Source organism: Herpailurus yagouaroundi, unplaced genomic scaffold, assembly GCF_014898765.1.
Source record: "Herpailurus yagouaroundi ecotype Mexico unplaced genomic scaffold, PumYag 163, whole genome shotgun sequence".
Taxonomy (NCBI): Eukaryota; Metazoa; Chordata; class Mammalia; order Carnivora; family Felidae; genus Herpailurus; species Herpailurus yagouaroundi.
This window is the reverse complement of record NW_024412404.1, coordinates 55,738,438-55,754,125: the sequence shown is the minus strand read 5'-3', so window position 1 is coordinate 55,754,125 and position 15,688 is coordinate 55,738,438. Positions and strand designations below refer to the sequence as shown.

The window sequence follows — 15,688 nt, the reverse complement described above, 5'->3', positions numbered from 1 at the left end:
GTTTCAGGTGTACAATATAGTGACTCATCAATTCCATATATTACTCAGTGGTCATCAAGATAGTTTTTATACATTATTTTCTTTTTATTTTTTTCTTAATTATTTTGAAAGAGGGAGTGTGCACATGTGTGGGCTGGGGGAGGGGTGGAGAGGAGAAGAGAATCCCAAGCAGGCTCCTCGCTCTCAGCACAGAGCACAATGTGAGGCTCGATCTCATGAACTGCAAGATCATGACCTGAGCCAAAATCAAGTCGGACACTTAACTGACTGAGCCAACCAGGCATAGTTTTTACTATACAACCCAACATAGTTTTTACATTTTTAAATGTAATACACACACACACACATACATACAAGGGCAATTATTCTTTCGGCAAGAACAATTGCTCTAAGAATTGAAGACATTGCCTCCTGGCCTGCAAAGCCTAGGGTACTTACTATCAAGCCCTTTACAGAAAAAGTTTCCTGACTCTTAGTCTAGACTCTAGGGTATCACCATGGGTGTGAGTAGCTGAGGTAAGGTAGAGGACACAATTGTAAAGGCCAGGTGGCCAGGATATTGGCAGGAATATCTACACGTGTATAGAAACTGCTAATAATTATGACAGTGTTGGAGAGAGTGGCAGGGAGCTAGAACTAACAGTTAAGGAATAAGGGGTTGTGACCTGGGATCTGTAGATGCCTACTGAGGACTGCAAAATAGAGGAACCACATGTAATCTAGTCTGATAGCATGAGGTTCAACATTCAAAGTTAAGGGAGGAGAGAGAGAATGTTCTAGAAGTAGCTGGGGGAAGAGCTAGTCAGTCATTGGTACTCCTCTAGGCACCAGTGGTTTGAGGGATGAATACAGCTACCACTCGACAGAGCTGCAGGGGAAGCAGAGTGCTCAGAGATGGCCTGGGTGACCAAGTTAATGGTGCCTTGAGGAAAGAGCACAAGTGAAGGGGCAGTTAAGTCAGCCCCCACTGGCTGGAAAGACTTTGCAGAGGAAAGCTTTGAGTGGAAGCTTAAAGTATTGGTAGGACTTAGGTAAAAATGGGTGGGACAGGAAGAAGGGAAGGGATACATAGGTGTAGGAAAGCATGATATATTTAAACACTGACCTCAGAAAGGCACAAATGAACTTCAGTACAGCTGGAGGTTCAAGACCAGTGCAATTAGGAGCTTTGGGAGAAGAGCATTATTGTTTCTTCTTTAGTATTTGCATGCTGGGGCTGAAGTAGATTGAGAGCCTCAAGTAGATAGGTAGATGCTCTATAAATGAAAGAAAACCACACAATCAACTTGCAGACTTGTTACTTCCTCACAGGTATAGTAGAAACTGTTTTAAATAAATCTGTATATGGGGATTCACTCATTCATCTCTCAAGCATTTTTTGAGAGTATCTCATCTGCCCAACGCTCTGCCGGGCATTGGGGGTGTAGTGGTGAACAACACAAAAGCTTCCTTCCACTCTCTGAGCTTATAGTCTGCAAGTACTGAAGTGTGATCAGGCTCAGATAGGATGTTACTGGTGCTCACTGCTTTGGCATCTAAACCAGTCTGGGGGCCAGGGAAGAGTCCTGGAGGAAGTGACAATGTGGAGAAATAGGTTGTTGTTAGAACAAGGAATGGGTGGTGGTGGAGAATGTTCCAAGTGAAGTGACAGCACTCATTGGGTTGGAGGTGGGAGAAAGGGCTATTTAAGGCACTGAAGACATGGAGTGTGGTGAAAGATGGAGTCGGAAAGATGATGGGGGTCTAGCCTGGAGTGGGGTCTGCATCCTCAAGAAGCCTCTGGCAAAGTCCAAGAAGGCAGGACCCATGTCTGTCCTGTTCGCTGCCTTGCACCTGCTATCAGGTGCTCACTTCCCATACCTGGCACGTGGTAGGTACATGATAATGGTTTGTGGAAGGAGTGTGTCACTGTGAACCATAGTCTAACGCTCTGAAAAAATTATTAGTTTATCAGTATAAATACCTTCATTATTCTTGTAAACAAAATGACAAATGTGAAAGCATTTTGTAATCTGTAAAACATACCTGATTTAAAGCTATACTATGTTGCAATATGTATAATGTAGTACCTCTTTTGTGCTCCTAACAACTGTTTTTTTTTTTTTTGAGACTCTTATTTACTCAACTCAAAATCCCCAAAACATTGTATTAGAGAAATTATCCAGTCATATGTAGTACAAAAGTAGCTTGATTAGGGAAAAAACCTTCATCAGCCTGATCACTTCCTTTTACCGCTTCCTAAGGTGGCTTCTAGCATATTCACATTGCTTGTTTTCTATGTAGTGAGCATAAACCAACAGAAAGTAATCACGCTTTTCTCCTGGTTCAGAATAGATCCTACCTTGTTCCTCACTGTGTACTCCTCTGTCTTCACCAGGGAATCATCAACTCCTTGGAAACAGGTGGCTTGCATCGTTTATGCCCAACATCCAACATTATGGCTATTAGCTGGTATTTAATACCTACTGGCTACGTTTAATGAATTTATTCTGGAAGTTGGGACTGTTCACAAATACAGTACTAGAGCCTAAATAATTGTATTTAATGCACTTAAATGATCATTGGCTATTATATTACCAAATGTTTCATACACTTTAACTTGAAAGGGAAAAGAATGAAGATGCAGAAATATTGAATTTCATTTTTTCTCCAAATTTTCTAGAGTTCGTCTTGTTTTAGGTCTACCACATAATGAGCAATAACCCATGAGATCATTTTACCATCTTCTTTGATATATAACGCAAAGGTAATAATGTTGAAAAGCTTTTTCTGATATTTAGGCCAGGTTTCCTTTTATTTTATTCCGTCACATCTCTCTGTGGCCTACTAAATAGTTTTCTATCTACGGCATTTAAAAGCTATGCTTGCTCTTATGTTAAGCTCTTTAATTCTGACTTAATTATCATATACACAAACGAGTCTCTTGATCCTGCCCCATAAAACAGTTCCTGTAGCTTCTTAGTACTTGTTGTTCAACTCTGTCTGGCTCTTATTTTGGGGGAGGAGGGTAAGTTTAATTTAGAGTGGCCCAAGCATTTTGGAGAAAGAACTCTGAAGCTAATTTTTAAGTAACCTCTTTTAGAATTTGTAATTTTTTTTTTTTTTGGTCTATGTTTGCATTTCCTAAGTTTTCTTTCTTTACAGTGATACATTTAGTTACATAGAAAAACCTCTTCGCTCCGGTAGAACGAATGAGAGGAAAAGGCTTTTTGTGTGTATGTGTTGTGGGTTCATTGTTCCCGGATGTAGTATTCTGTCATTCATTCACGTGCACCATCCATTTTTACAAAACGTGTAAAAAATTTGTAACAATGTATCCCACTGCTGCTTTCTGATTTTTTTCTGAACTCATCTTAATTTCATACCAAGGGCTTGAGTAATTAGATTCAGTTTAAATGGCTTTCAAGTTCGAGGTATAATAGTTACTGATTAAACATTAAAATTGTTGGTCAAGAGGCACCTGGGTCAGTAGAGCACCCGACTCTTGATCACGGAGTTGTAAGTTCAAGCCCCACGCTGGGTGTGGAGATTACTTAAAAAAATAAAATACTCAGGGGCGCCTGGGTCGGGTCCCTCAGTGGGTTAAGCTTCCAACTGCAGCTCAGGTCATGATCTCCTGGCTCGTGGGTTGGAGCCTGGAGTTGGGCTCTGTGCTGACAGCTCAGAGCCTGGAGCCTGCTTCAGATTTGTCTCCCTCTCTCTCTGCCCCTCTCCTGCTCACACTCTCTCTCAAAAATAAACAAACATTAAAAAAAATTTTTAAATAAAATATTCAAAAAAATTGTTGGCCAGTAATAAAAGGCTGTAGCAAAGGACCTGATAAATTGATTTTTTTTCCACTAACACTCATTTTTCTTGTTTGTGATGTGTGCTGAATGTAAAGCTACCACTCAAGTATTTTCAAACTATGCAAAATCTGTTCTGCTGCAGAGCTTCTGCGCTCTTGCCTCGTTACTCTCTCCAGCCTGTCCCCACCTTTTAGGTCTCAGCTCAAAACTCACCTTCTCTGAGTGTCCCTATTCACCAATCTTGGTCTCACCAACTTTTTTACTTTACCGATATGAAATAAACTTGCTAATTTACTTATTGCGTCCCTCCTCCCACTGCTAGTCCGTCAAGGGTCGGGGCACTATTACTTCCCAGAGGTGAGCGGTGCTGGGCTAGTGATACCTGCTCGATGCGTTTCTGATTAACGGATAAATACGGCATTTTCACTCAGCGGAGACAGGCCATTCCCCAGGCGGAAGGGACCGGCCTGTAACTTTGCATGACTGCGCACAAAACATGCTCAAAATGACCCTATGCAGACGCCTTCTTTCTCGCCAGGCAGAAACCCTGACCCCAATTTCACTTTTCCCACCCCGTTTCGCGCTCGAGGAGTGAGGGGTGAGCGGTCTGAAAACCTCCTCCCTAACGTTTCCCGGCGGAGGCCGGAGGAGGAACCGGCGCGCACGTACTGCACTCGCCGCCACGTCAGCCCGTGCGCGCGACGGTAGCGCGCCTGCGCGCGGAGGACCGCCCCGTACATCCGGGGCCTGGGCGGCGGCGGCGCCGCCGTGCGGGGGTCACGTGGCTCTTTCCTTTCCGTCTCTGGCCGGCTGGGCGCGGGCGACTGCTGGCGAGGCGCGTGGAACCTCGCGCTGGTTCCCTTTCGTCTCTTCTCGCGGCCCGGGCCACCAAGGAGTTCGCTGACGCTGGTGAGCTGAGCCGCCCGCCAAGATGCCGGCCTATTTCCAGAGGCCGGAAAATGCCCTCAAACGCGCCAACGGTGAGTAGGGGATCGGGGCGCGCCGGGCTGGGTCGGCCCGAGGCCTCGGAGGTCGAGGGGCCCGGGCCTCCTTCTCCCTGCTCCGCCTCCCGTCTGCGGCTGCAGAGGTGGTCGATGAGACCTGTCTGCCGCCGTTCCAGCCTGTGGTTGGGCATGGTTTCCCTTCTCGCTCCTACCGACCGCCGTTGGGGGGGGTGGGAGGTGCGGAGCCGGGAACCGTCGCTCTGGGGGGGCCCTTCCTTCCTCCGCCGCTTCCTGCTGCGTCTCAGGGGCCGCGGCCCCGGAGACAGGTCTACCGGGGCCTGGCCTCCTTAACCGCCCCCCCCCCCCACCCCGTCCGCCTCCGCCCGGCTCCCCAGGCCGCCGGGCCCTCGGCTGCTTAGGCCCCGCGCCCCCAGCCGCCATCTGGGAGTGCCGGGGAGGAAGAAACATGGCTCCCTCCCGGGGACAATGCACGCGAGAACCTCGACTCCACCTCCTGCCGGCGCCGGGAGCCGGCCTGTCCCACCTCCCGCCCTCTCGCAGACACCTCCGCCCCCCAAATCCAGTGCCGGGCTTTGCTGGGTCAGGGTCCACTTAGCCTTTTCCCCAGTCACTATAGCTCTGCTTCGGGGACTCTGACCCAATTAACCGGTTGTCTGTTTTTTCCTGGCATTGATTATTCTCAGTCCCAGAGCCTATCCCAAATCACATGAAGTTGGAACATTGTTAAACCTGTAAGAGACTTCAAGTTCTTTCTTAAAGATAACGAAATTGAGGCCTACAGAGAGAATGCTTACCCAAGGTCACTCCGAGAGTTAGTTGTGGAGCCAGGAGACTAGAACCAAGGTCTCTAGACTTCCAGATGAGTTGCTTTTTTTCGCCGCAGCGCTGCTGCCTGCGATTTTTATTTCCATGTGTTTTTATGCCACCGGCCCTTTCGCGAAAAGTTGTGCGTGTCTCGGTCTATTCAAGAGGCATTTATTACGTTCGCATCATGGGGGTGCAATGTATTATGCATGGCTCTGGTCTTTAAAAACTTTTTCGTTTAGAGTTTTTTAAGCCTAATAATTTCTAAGTGAGTAGGTAGTTGATAGTTCTTATTTCAACCCTTCCTGTACCCCAGACAAGTTTTGAGTCTTATCCCATTTTGTAGGTGGATATACTGTGTCTCTTACAGTCCTTATGTTGGTGGAGCTTATTTTGTTAGCTTGTTTGGAAATTCCTCTTGTGGAAATGTCAATTTCAGTCGACACAAAATTGTTAGTGATAATCTGTCAGGGGTAAGGGTGCCTTCCTCACATGGTTATTTTAAAAGCAACAATTTGGGAGGGTGGTAAGAGTGTGAAATAGGATAATGCCACATTCTTTGGAATAGAGTAGAGTAATTGTTCTAAAAATCAGTTAAAAGTACAACTTAGATCTGAGGACTGCTCATTTTAACCAGTGATCTAATGGTTAGGACAGGCAAGAATTAAGGACGTTAATTTATAGGAAAGAAACTCGGTGGAAATGGAGATTTATCACCAGAAAATGAACTGTAGCAAAGTTGGAATTTTTTTCTTACGTTTAGAAACTTAGAAATCTATATTATGGTATGCAAAATGACTTGGACTCAATTGCTACTGTAATTGCTATTGTAGATTTGTTCTACAGTTGTTTGCTTTACCAACAGGCATTTTTCCTTCTAATAGGCTGAAGCACTGTAATCTGGATAGCCTAAGTATTACACATTTGATGTGCTCCGGCCTTGTTGCTTTCATCACTCCTCCCTTTTGAATCCTCGTATGAGTTTACTATTTCAGTAATTCTTTAAATTAAAAGGGTTATCTCCTGTGTAACGAATCTTAAACCTCTTTTTCACGTTTTCTAAGTTGAAATAGCTTTGACTCATGAAGGGCAAGTTAGAGAAAGCATCTGAAATTAAACTAGGCAAGATGAGAAAGGGGCACTGTGGGGGGGGCTTTTATTTGTGTAGGTTTTTTAAAAGTCTGTATTGACTCCTTGCTGCAGCCCTTTTAAATTGTAGGATGGGTGTTACAGTAGAGAGAGGCCTTAGCTTTCAAGTAGTTAGTTCTGTACCTTTGATCTTGTGAATGACACTGAAAGTGTCAAAGTGAGCTGAATGTGGATGGCACATGGCACCGCTTACAAAACTTTAAATAGGATCGTAAAAGCGCATTTCATTCCATGGAGATAATCTCATTTTATGTAAATGTTTTATCTGTGACATTTGTAGCCTTAAACACATTTAGACCTAATCCACTGCATTATCGTAATAAAATGTGAATGTGTTTAAGTACAATAGTTCTTCAAGTCACTCTGAGTCTGTAATTCAGAACAATTCCTTTGGAAACTATTATAGTAATCATTCAGGAAGATGAGAACTTGGCCTAAGCAGTTACAGACAAGAAATTTATACCCCAGAATCATTTGGAAAAAGACCCTTTTGCAGATTATGTTGTCAGTAATGCAGAATTAATTGCTCCTGACCTTGTAACAACCTTTTAATTTAGTCTACCAGTGACTTACAAATAAAGTTATTAAACCCACAAATCGAGTAACATTATAGCTTATCTACCTGGTCTGTTGCCCAAATAAACTAGTAATGTTGAAGGGCCGACCTAAGCTTTTTCTTTTATAAATAGATACAATTTGTCACTGTGTCTGAAAGGTAAACTCAGCATGTCCACCCTCCTAGTAACAGTTCATAATGCTAGATTTTATTTTTATTTCAAGAATATCAGTTTGGAAATGAACTTTTTTTTTTTTTTAACATTTTAGTAGAGCTTTTAATGTGTGGTATGGCTTTCTAGCCTCAAAAAAATTTTTTTTCCCCCTTACTAGAGAATTCATAGGAACTAAATTCTCCCTGTATGTGACTTCAGATAAAGACGAACTCACCCTCATGGACTATCATATTTGTTCCCATTCAGGTTTTTTCCCTTTAAAAATGTCCTTGCTTGGTATCCATGTTTGCTTTTTTCCCATGATGATGGTAGGGTGTCCTATAAAAATTATTTTTTAGTGCATTTGCTTTGTTTGAACCTATTGTTTCAGAGTTTGAAAGTGGAATTTGTAATAATAAATTCTGATTGGCTGTTTAGGAAGTGAAAAAAATCACTTTTCTATCCCTAAACAAGATTTTTTATTTTTTATAGTGACATTAAGACACCACACTCCCCTACTTAAAAATAAGAGATAGGGTAGATAAATTATTTTTACATAGTTTATTATTTTGTCATCACCATCCCGGGTACAGTTCTCAACTTTAATTCTCTTTGTGCCTGTTCTGTGTTACAAGCATTTTGACAGTGTTTATATACTAAACAGTGTAAGATTTAAATCCTCAGTGTAAGATTGGGATTGGATATAATAAGTTGTTCTGGTGCTGATGCTGTGCTCTTTAATATGAATGCTAAATTTAACTAAAAACATTTACTTCCAAATTTTTGGGTGATAGAGACTTTTCTGTTAAATAATTGTTAAAAACACCTAAGGTACTGTTGGATTTTAGATGATAACCTTGTATGTATGCTCTAGTTTAAAGACTGTAACGTCCTCCCCTCAGAACAGGAAGGCTTAAAAAACAAAAAACACCCAGGAAAGGCTTAGTATTCTAACAAAGTATCTAGTTGTGTTACATCTTTGTTTCCTCTTACAAGGTGTTTTCTTTTCTTTTTTTTTTTTTTGGTTCTTTGGTTTTTTTTGGTAATAGCATTGACTCAAATGAAAATGGACTTTTTCTCGTAACAGTACTATTAATGTTGACATTGACGTGAATTACTGAAGAGGGGTTTATTTTCACTAACGTATGAAGAATAGGGCTTAATATGATATGGGAAGACACAGGCTATCCTTTAAAGATAAGAATTTCAGTATATTTTGTGATTTGTTGCAAACTTCTTAATATACCAGAGAGTTGGAATATTGTTTGTAGTTTTCCTGGAGGAAGGAACGTTCAGAAGCAGCATTCCTGAAAGATGTGATAGTTGGGAGAAAAATTACTTACTTAATCTGTAAATCTGGTAAAACTCCCAAATAAGCAGTGTTTCTGCCAGTTGTTTGCCTAGCACAGAGTTACATGATAATGCAGTATGCTGTTTGGTTAACTCTTAAAAATAATTCTTTGTCAAAGATTTTTTTCCTTAGGAAAATAGTGATTTTTAGCAATAGGGATGTAGTGTTTTAAGATCTTTTTTAATAGTGTTAATTAGTGTTTTGGTTCCCCAAAGTATGTTTTCAAATGTTCAGTGGAAAGATTTTTTCTTTGTGAAATTTGTTAATTACTGAATTTTAAGTTGAACATAACCAAATGACTTAGGTTAAATAGCCTTCCCCTTCCCTCAGTTTACTAAGTTTTGTGCAAAAGTAAATAAAGGAAAAGATGAGAAAAAAGATAAATTTTAACCTTTGTCAGAAGTAATGTGATAGAGGACTCTTTGCTTTTGAGTGAATTTCAAAATGAGCAGTGTACATAAAACCTTAGATTGGAACTGGATTTTGAAATATTGCCACTTGCAGAGTGCCTTCAAGTTTAGGTGGTAGTAAATTCAGAAATGTGTAATTTTCTCTGGTATGCATTCTAAAATCTTTTTATTTTTAAAAGTAAACTTAATTTTAAAAGTTAGAGATTTACAGAATTATTGCAAAGATAGTACAGAGAATTCCCATATACATCATAACCTATTAATTTCTTCTGTCATTTTGGGACATTTATCACAACTAATGATCCAATACTGATAACATTATTAATGAAAGTCCATACTTTGCTCAGATTTCTGTAGCTCTCCCTCATGTCCTTCTCTGAATTCCAGGATCTCATCCAAGATACCACATTATATTTAGTCGTCCTGTTTCCTCAGACACTCTCCTCCTCCCCCCCTTGGTTATGACAGTTTCTTAAACTTCCTTGTTGGTAACCTTGACAAGTTTTGATGAGTACTGGTCAGGTATGTTGTAGAATGTCCCTCAATTGGGGTTTGTCTTAAGATTTTTCTCATGTTTAGGTTGGGATAAATAAATGGGAGAGATATTTCATAGATTGGAAGACTATTGTTAATTCTTCCAAATTTTGATATTTAGATTCATTAAATCTGAATGAAAATTCCAGTGAGCTATTTTGTAGATATTTACAAACTAATTGTGAGTTTATATGGAAAGGCAAAAGACTTAGTGAGCCAAACAATACAGAAGAACAAAGTTGGAGCACTCATACTACTTGGTTTGAAGACTTTACTATAAGTCCATGGTAATCAAGTCAGGGCGGTATTAGAAACAGACTAGATACATTGCAATAGAGAGTGATAAGAATAGAGAGCCCAGAAGTAGACCCACATAAATAGTCAATTGATCTTAAAGGAACAAAATCTAATTGACTGTCTTATTGAGTCTAATGATCCTTTTGCCTAGAGCAGAAATTGTATCCACCAGATCATTGTGACTAAAGTCACATTTCACTTTTCTTTGTTTGCTGGGAGGAGATTTTTCTCTCATAACTTCAATTTTTGGAACATGGCAGTCATTTACAAGGGTTTGGTACAATGTAATTGAGTGAAATTGTTTTATCCATAGACCATATTTTGAGATAATACCAGTCTTCATTGTATTAAGTTGGGTAATTTCGGCATGGCTTTAGATGTCAAAAATAAGTGTGCTCTAAAATGAGATGGTAGTGAGTTTAGAAATTAAAATAGCCAACTTAAGCAAGATTTACACTTTAGTATAGTATACATACCAATTTTAATTTTTCTGAATTACTTTTCCAGAATTTCTTGAGGTTGGAAAAAAGCAGCCTGCTTTGGATGTTCTTTATGATGTTATGAAAAGTAAGAAACACAGAACATGGCAAAAGATACACGAGCCAATTATGTTGAAATACTTGGAACTTTGTGTGGATCTTCGCAAGAGCCATTTGGCTAAAGAGGGATTATACCAGTATAAGAACATTTGTCAACAGGTATGAAAAGAGCTGGGTTTTATATTTTTAATAGTGCTTTAATGATTTTCAGAGAAGTTTACCTTTTAAAGGTAATATGCTCTTATGTCATAAAATTTGCTCTTAAAGCATTCTGTGGTTTGTTGAGAAGTGTTTTAAGGTTTTCTCTCTCTCTCTCTGGTTAGGTGAACATCAAATCTCTAGAGGATGTTGTTAGGGCATATTTGAAATTGGCAGAGGAAAAAACTGAAGCTGCTAAAGAAGAATCTCAGCAAATGGTCCTAGACATAGAAGATCTGGATAATATTCAAACTCCTGAGAGGTATGTAGGTTAAATTGCTAATTTTTTTTTTTTTTTTTTTTTTTTTTGCTAATACATTTTTGTCAATGTTTTTCTTTACATGTGTCTCCCTCGTCCTCATTTGAAGTATAGATGTTTATTAGAAAGAATGCTTACCTTTGGAATTTTAAGTGTCTTAAAAGAAAGCCATACTATTCAGAATTCATAAAGGTGGCAAATTAACAACCTTCAGATAGTCAGATACTAATTTAAATGGTTGTAATATGGGTGGGGGATGCAAATACTTGAACACTTACATGGCATCTTTACAGTGTGCCCAAAGTTGTAAGAAGGATTCACACTTTCTTACACTGGTATCATTGTTGGTTTTGTTTTTTTTAATCTTAGGGCAAAGTAGGAAATCGTGTCTAAAATTGTTTTTAACTTAAAAAAATTTTTTTTTAGTGTTCTCCTAAGTGCTGTAAGTGGTGAAGACACTCAGGATCGTACTGACAGACTACTTTTAACTCCATGGGTTAAATTCCTTTGGGAATCATATAGACAGTGTTTGGACCTTCTTCGAAATAATTCTAGAGTAGAGCGTCTCTACCATGATATTGCCCAACAAGGTAAAATGAGAACTGATTTGAAAAGTTGACTTTTAGGAAAAGACTTTGCAAAAGATTGACAATTAAAGTTAACCTGTTTTTCTTCATCGTATTTGTTTTATAGTTTTTATCCTCATTGAGAGATGGTTGGCATTCATTCAAATAGTAACTAAGTGACTATAAGAAATTTGTTTTACTAGTTAGGGTAATTCTATATGAAATATCCACTTCATGGATGTCTGAAAGACAAAGTCATTTTGGAATTTCCCAGGTGACTAGAAAAACAAATGTAACTTTTTGATTGCTTTCTGATAAATGTGACTTGTGCTTTTTGACTTCACCTACTGCATATATACTTAATCATGCCGTGGCTTTTTTTTTTTTTTAATGCTTATTTATTTTGAGAGAGAGTGTGTGAGCAGGAGAGGGGCAGAGAAGGAGAGAGAGAATCTCAAGCAGGCTCTGCTCCACCAGCGCAGAGCCTGATGTGGGGCTCGAACTCATAAACCCGTGAGATCATGACCTGAACCCAAATCAAAGAGTCGGTCATTCAACCAGCTGAGCCACCCAGGTTCCCCATATAAGGGTTTCTAAGGTCTTTTTAAGCTCTGGACTTCTGTGATTCCTTGAAAAATTCATATTTTTATTTTCTTAAACAGTATTACTGAACATAGAAATAAGTCATCTTGATGACTCTGGATCATCTTAAAAGGTATCCAGCTGTCATAGTGCATATACAATTGACACTTGAACAGCTTGGGGTGGGGGAGTAGAGGCGCAGACTGAAACACCCCTTTGACCCCACTCATGCACCGTTGATCTGCCTGTGATTTGCCTATCCGAAAACGTAACTATAGCCTACTGTTGACCAGAAACCTTGCTGGTAACATAAACAGTTGATTAACACATTTTGTACGTTATATGTGTTATATACTGTATTCTTAAGGTAAACTAGAGAAAAGAGAAGGTTAAAATTATTGAAAAAATCCACATGTAAGTGGATCCACACAGTTCAAACCCTTGTTCAAGGGTTAGCTGAACTTTCAGTCCTAAAGAGCTGCATCAAGTCTGTTATCTTAATCTTGTGTCTTGTCTTTACTGTCACTTACCTTGCTCTTAATGGAGCTTTCTAACTGTAATACAAATGGGGTATGTGTGACTTGAGAGTAGCTTTTGACTTTTTCTTACTTTGGCCTCAGTACAACCTTATGTTGCCATTCTTCTCACTATGGGGATGATTGGCATTTGTTTTATCAAGTTGTAAGTGACTTTAAGGAATATTTTACCAAAAAAAAAAAAAAAATACTGTAGGGGCACCTGACTGGTTCCATTGGTAGAGTATATGACTCTTGATCTCAGGGTTGTAAGTTGGAGCCGCATATTGGGTGTGGAGATTACTTCATAAATAAATGCTTATAAAAATATTTTACTATGAGTATTACAACTTCTGTTTTATTTACATAGCATGTGTGAATTTTCATTTAAGACAAGTAAACTTGGGCTTTTTGCTAACTACTGATACATAAATGTTAACTTGAAGTTAAACTGCATCCCTTCATTTTGGGCCTATTGAAATAGAAATGCGCTCTCTCTCTCTTTTTTTTTTTAGGGCAAAGGAATTCTGAAAAAATTGTTATATTGCATATATGACAGTAGAAAATTATTTTAATGACAGAGCAAATAGTTAAGGTATACATCTATGTACACAGTTGAAATCAGGTTATCATAAGCCCAAATTTTGTTAGATAAGAAGGCTCTTTGTATTCCAGGCTAGAATTTTTTGTTCTTTTAGGATTTGAAGTGGTAGGTGTTTGAAAGGTGAGTCCCTCCTACACTTCAATTGAATAGCTTCCCATTTGTAAATTCTCCCAGAATCCCAGAAACAAATTTTAGTCCTAGGCCAGGACTATGTCCAGTAGATGGTCAGGACACAAGTGACTAATGACCTTGATCATTTCTGAAGACTAATTATAAGTTTGTGTAAATCTTGTTAAAATAACTGATTTCAGTATTTGAAATAAAGCTTATTCACATACTTGTTGATGGTGGAAAGTACCTAATATATTTTATAATTATGTCTATAGCTTTCAAATTCTGCCTCCAATACACCCGTAAGGCTGAATTCCGTAAGCTTTGTGACAATTTGAGAATGCACTTGTCACAGATTCAGCGCCACCATAACCAAAGTACAGCAATCAATCTTAATAATCCAGAAAGCCAGTCCATGCATTTGGAGACCAGGCTTGTTCAATTGGACAGTGCTATCAGCATGGAATTGTGGCAGGTATGTTGTGAACTACTATCTGTCTTTTGTAGTAACAGTAGCCCATATGATTATTATTATTTTCTTTAATGAGTATCTTTCTCTTGATACTTACTGGTTAATTTTAATCATTAATTGAAGAATTTAAGATCATCTGATGGATAACCAAGAGTTCTGAACAAGCAATCTCAGAATATCGTGGTTCTAGTTGCCTGCTGTGAAATGGGGGTCAAATGTGTGCTCTTTTGGGCCCAGTGGCTTTCCATATAAAACAGTTCATCCTCAGTGCTGCTCCAAGTGTGGTTCATTGCCTGGTGCCAGTCTGTGAACTACCAGATTGAAATAATTAGAGAGGAGAATATGCATTTACGAAGGGTTTTTTGGGGGGGAAGGATAGCAATTTCATGGTGATGGTGTGTGTGTTTTACTCTGTTTAGAAAAACTGAGCTTGTTTTTCAATTAATTTTTGTAATAATTTTACTGTATTTTATAAAAGTATTGCTGGCAAAAGGTTGGAAATTAAAAACGAAACGAAACAAAACAAAACTTGTCCTTTGCTGTAGAGAATTGGAGAAGCGCACTGGATCATCTCTCAGATTTCTTGGTGCTGCTTTGACTTAGTAAACATGCATGGGGAATATCCTACATGGGAGATCTCAGTGTGGTGCTGGGAGTCTTGCCCACTACTTGAGCTTTTTACACTAAGAATTGTGCAAAGACATTTTCACGTGATTTTGTAGTCACAACTTGAGACTTCTACATGTTTGACCAAAATATAAAATCTAATTGAAATTGCAAAGAAAGAGTGGTAGTTTTTTGAGTCAAGTGAAAATGTGATTTCCTGCTCTCCAAAATATTTTCCATTTCTGTAGGGACACCCTTAAAATACTACCTGATGAAATAGGAAAAAGAGGTTCTATAGAAGGTAGACATACTCCTTATAGAACAAATGGATAGATAAGTAGAAGGAAGTAATACTCACATGTTATCACTCAGAAATAACCTCTATGTTTTGTTTTAATGTCCTTCTAGATATTTTTTCTGTATATCCCAAGTGGTATGATAATCACTTTTAAAAAAGAATTTTAAAGTCACATTTATTGATGTGTAAGTTACACCCAGCAAAACTCGCCCTGAAGTCTGACAAATGCAGTAACCACCATAATCAAGATGTAAAAAATTTCCTCAAAACGGCCTCATGCCCCTTTGCACCCAACCCTTCCCTGATCCTTAAGATCCGCTGATCTGTTTTCTGTCAAAAGGATCAGATTTAATCATTAAAACGATCTAATACGGAAAAATTTTTAAGTATATAAAACCATGTTTGCAAGGGTACTTTGAAACATTTTTAGGACAGTCAATGGGATTTAAAAATAACCTTTGCAAATTAAAGCATAGTTGGCAAAGTTGTCAAGATAGTCGTAGAATAGCTAACCTGGTTACTGTGTCAAGCTTTAGGCTGGGGCTGGTTGGCAGAAAGACTAAATAAAATTGAATTCTACAAAATTCTCTATGGGGCAGATAGATGTTTGTATAGATATTTGGCACTTTCTCAAAATACACCCCTGCTACTACTGTGAAAGAGACAGAAAGCAAAACACTGTGTTCTATACGTCAGCTGGCACATGTTCAAACCTGTGCCAGTTCCAACCTGTTCTGTCTAATTTTAAGAAGTTTAAGGATTTAGTATGTTTGTGATCATGGCAGTTTTGTGAGATACATCAGATACTAGATTATAGATGAATAAAAGGAACCACACATAACGGGATTTTACTTCCCACTTTTATTCTTCAGTGTTTTGTGTTTTAGGTTTCATAAAGAGATTTGGATTAGATTTTTTGTTCGTTTAGAA

The 15,688-nt window shown here is 39.1% G+C and overlaps 1 protein-coding gene and 1 long non-coding RNA gene across 2 annotated transcripts in view; one reads left to right on the top strand and one right to left on the bottom strand.

The window, feature by feature from the left end:
* Positions 1 to 1,105: 1,105 nt before the first annotated feature.
* On the bottom strand, positions 1,106 to 4,466 carry LOC121037292 (uncharacterized). Its single transcript, XR_005793694.1, has 2 exons — positions 4,171 to 4,466; positions 1,106 to 1,256 (listed from the first exon to the last, which is right to left on the bottom strand). It is a non-coding gene; the product is annotated as an uncharacterized LOC121037292 (long non-coding RNA).
* A 108-nt stretch (positions 4,467 to 4,574) lies between these two features.
* EIF3A (eukaryotic translation initiation factor 3 subunit A) overlaps positions 4,575 to 15,688 on the top strand; it is a 35,465-nt gene continuing 24,351 nt past the window's right edge. Inside the window, exons 1-5 of the mRNA XM_040486594.1 lie at positions 4,575 to 4,768; positions 10,516 to 10,706; positions 10,871 to 11,007; positions 11,431 to 11,594; positions 13,658 to 13,857. Coding sequence (XP_040342528.1) covers positions 4,720 to 4,768; positions 10,516 to 10,706; positions 10,871 to 11,007; positions 11,431 to 11,594; positions 13,658 to 13,857 — 741 coding nt within the window. The 5' untranslated portion in view covers positions 4,575 to 4,719. The remainder of the gene's footprint in view (positions 4,769 to 10,515; positions 10,707 to 10,870; positions 11,008 to 11,430; positions 11,595 to 13,657; positions 13,858 to 15,688) is intronic.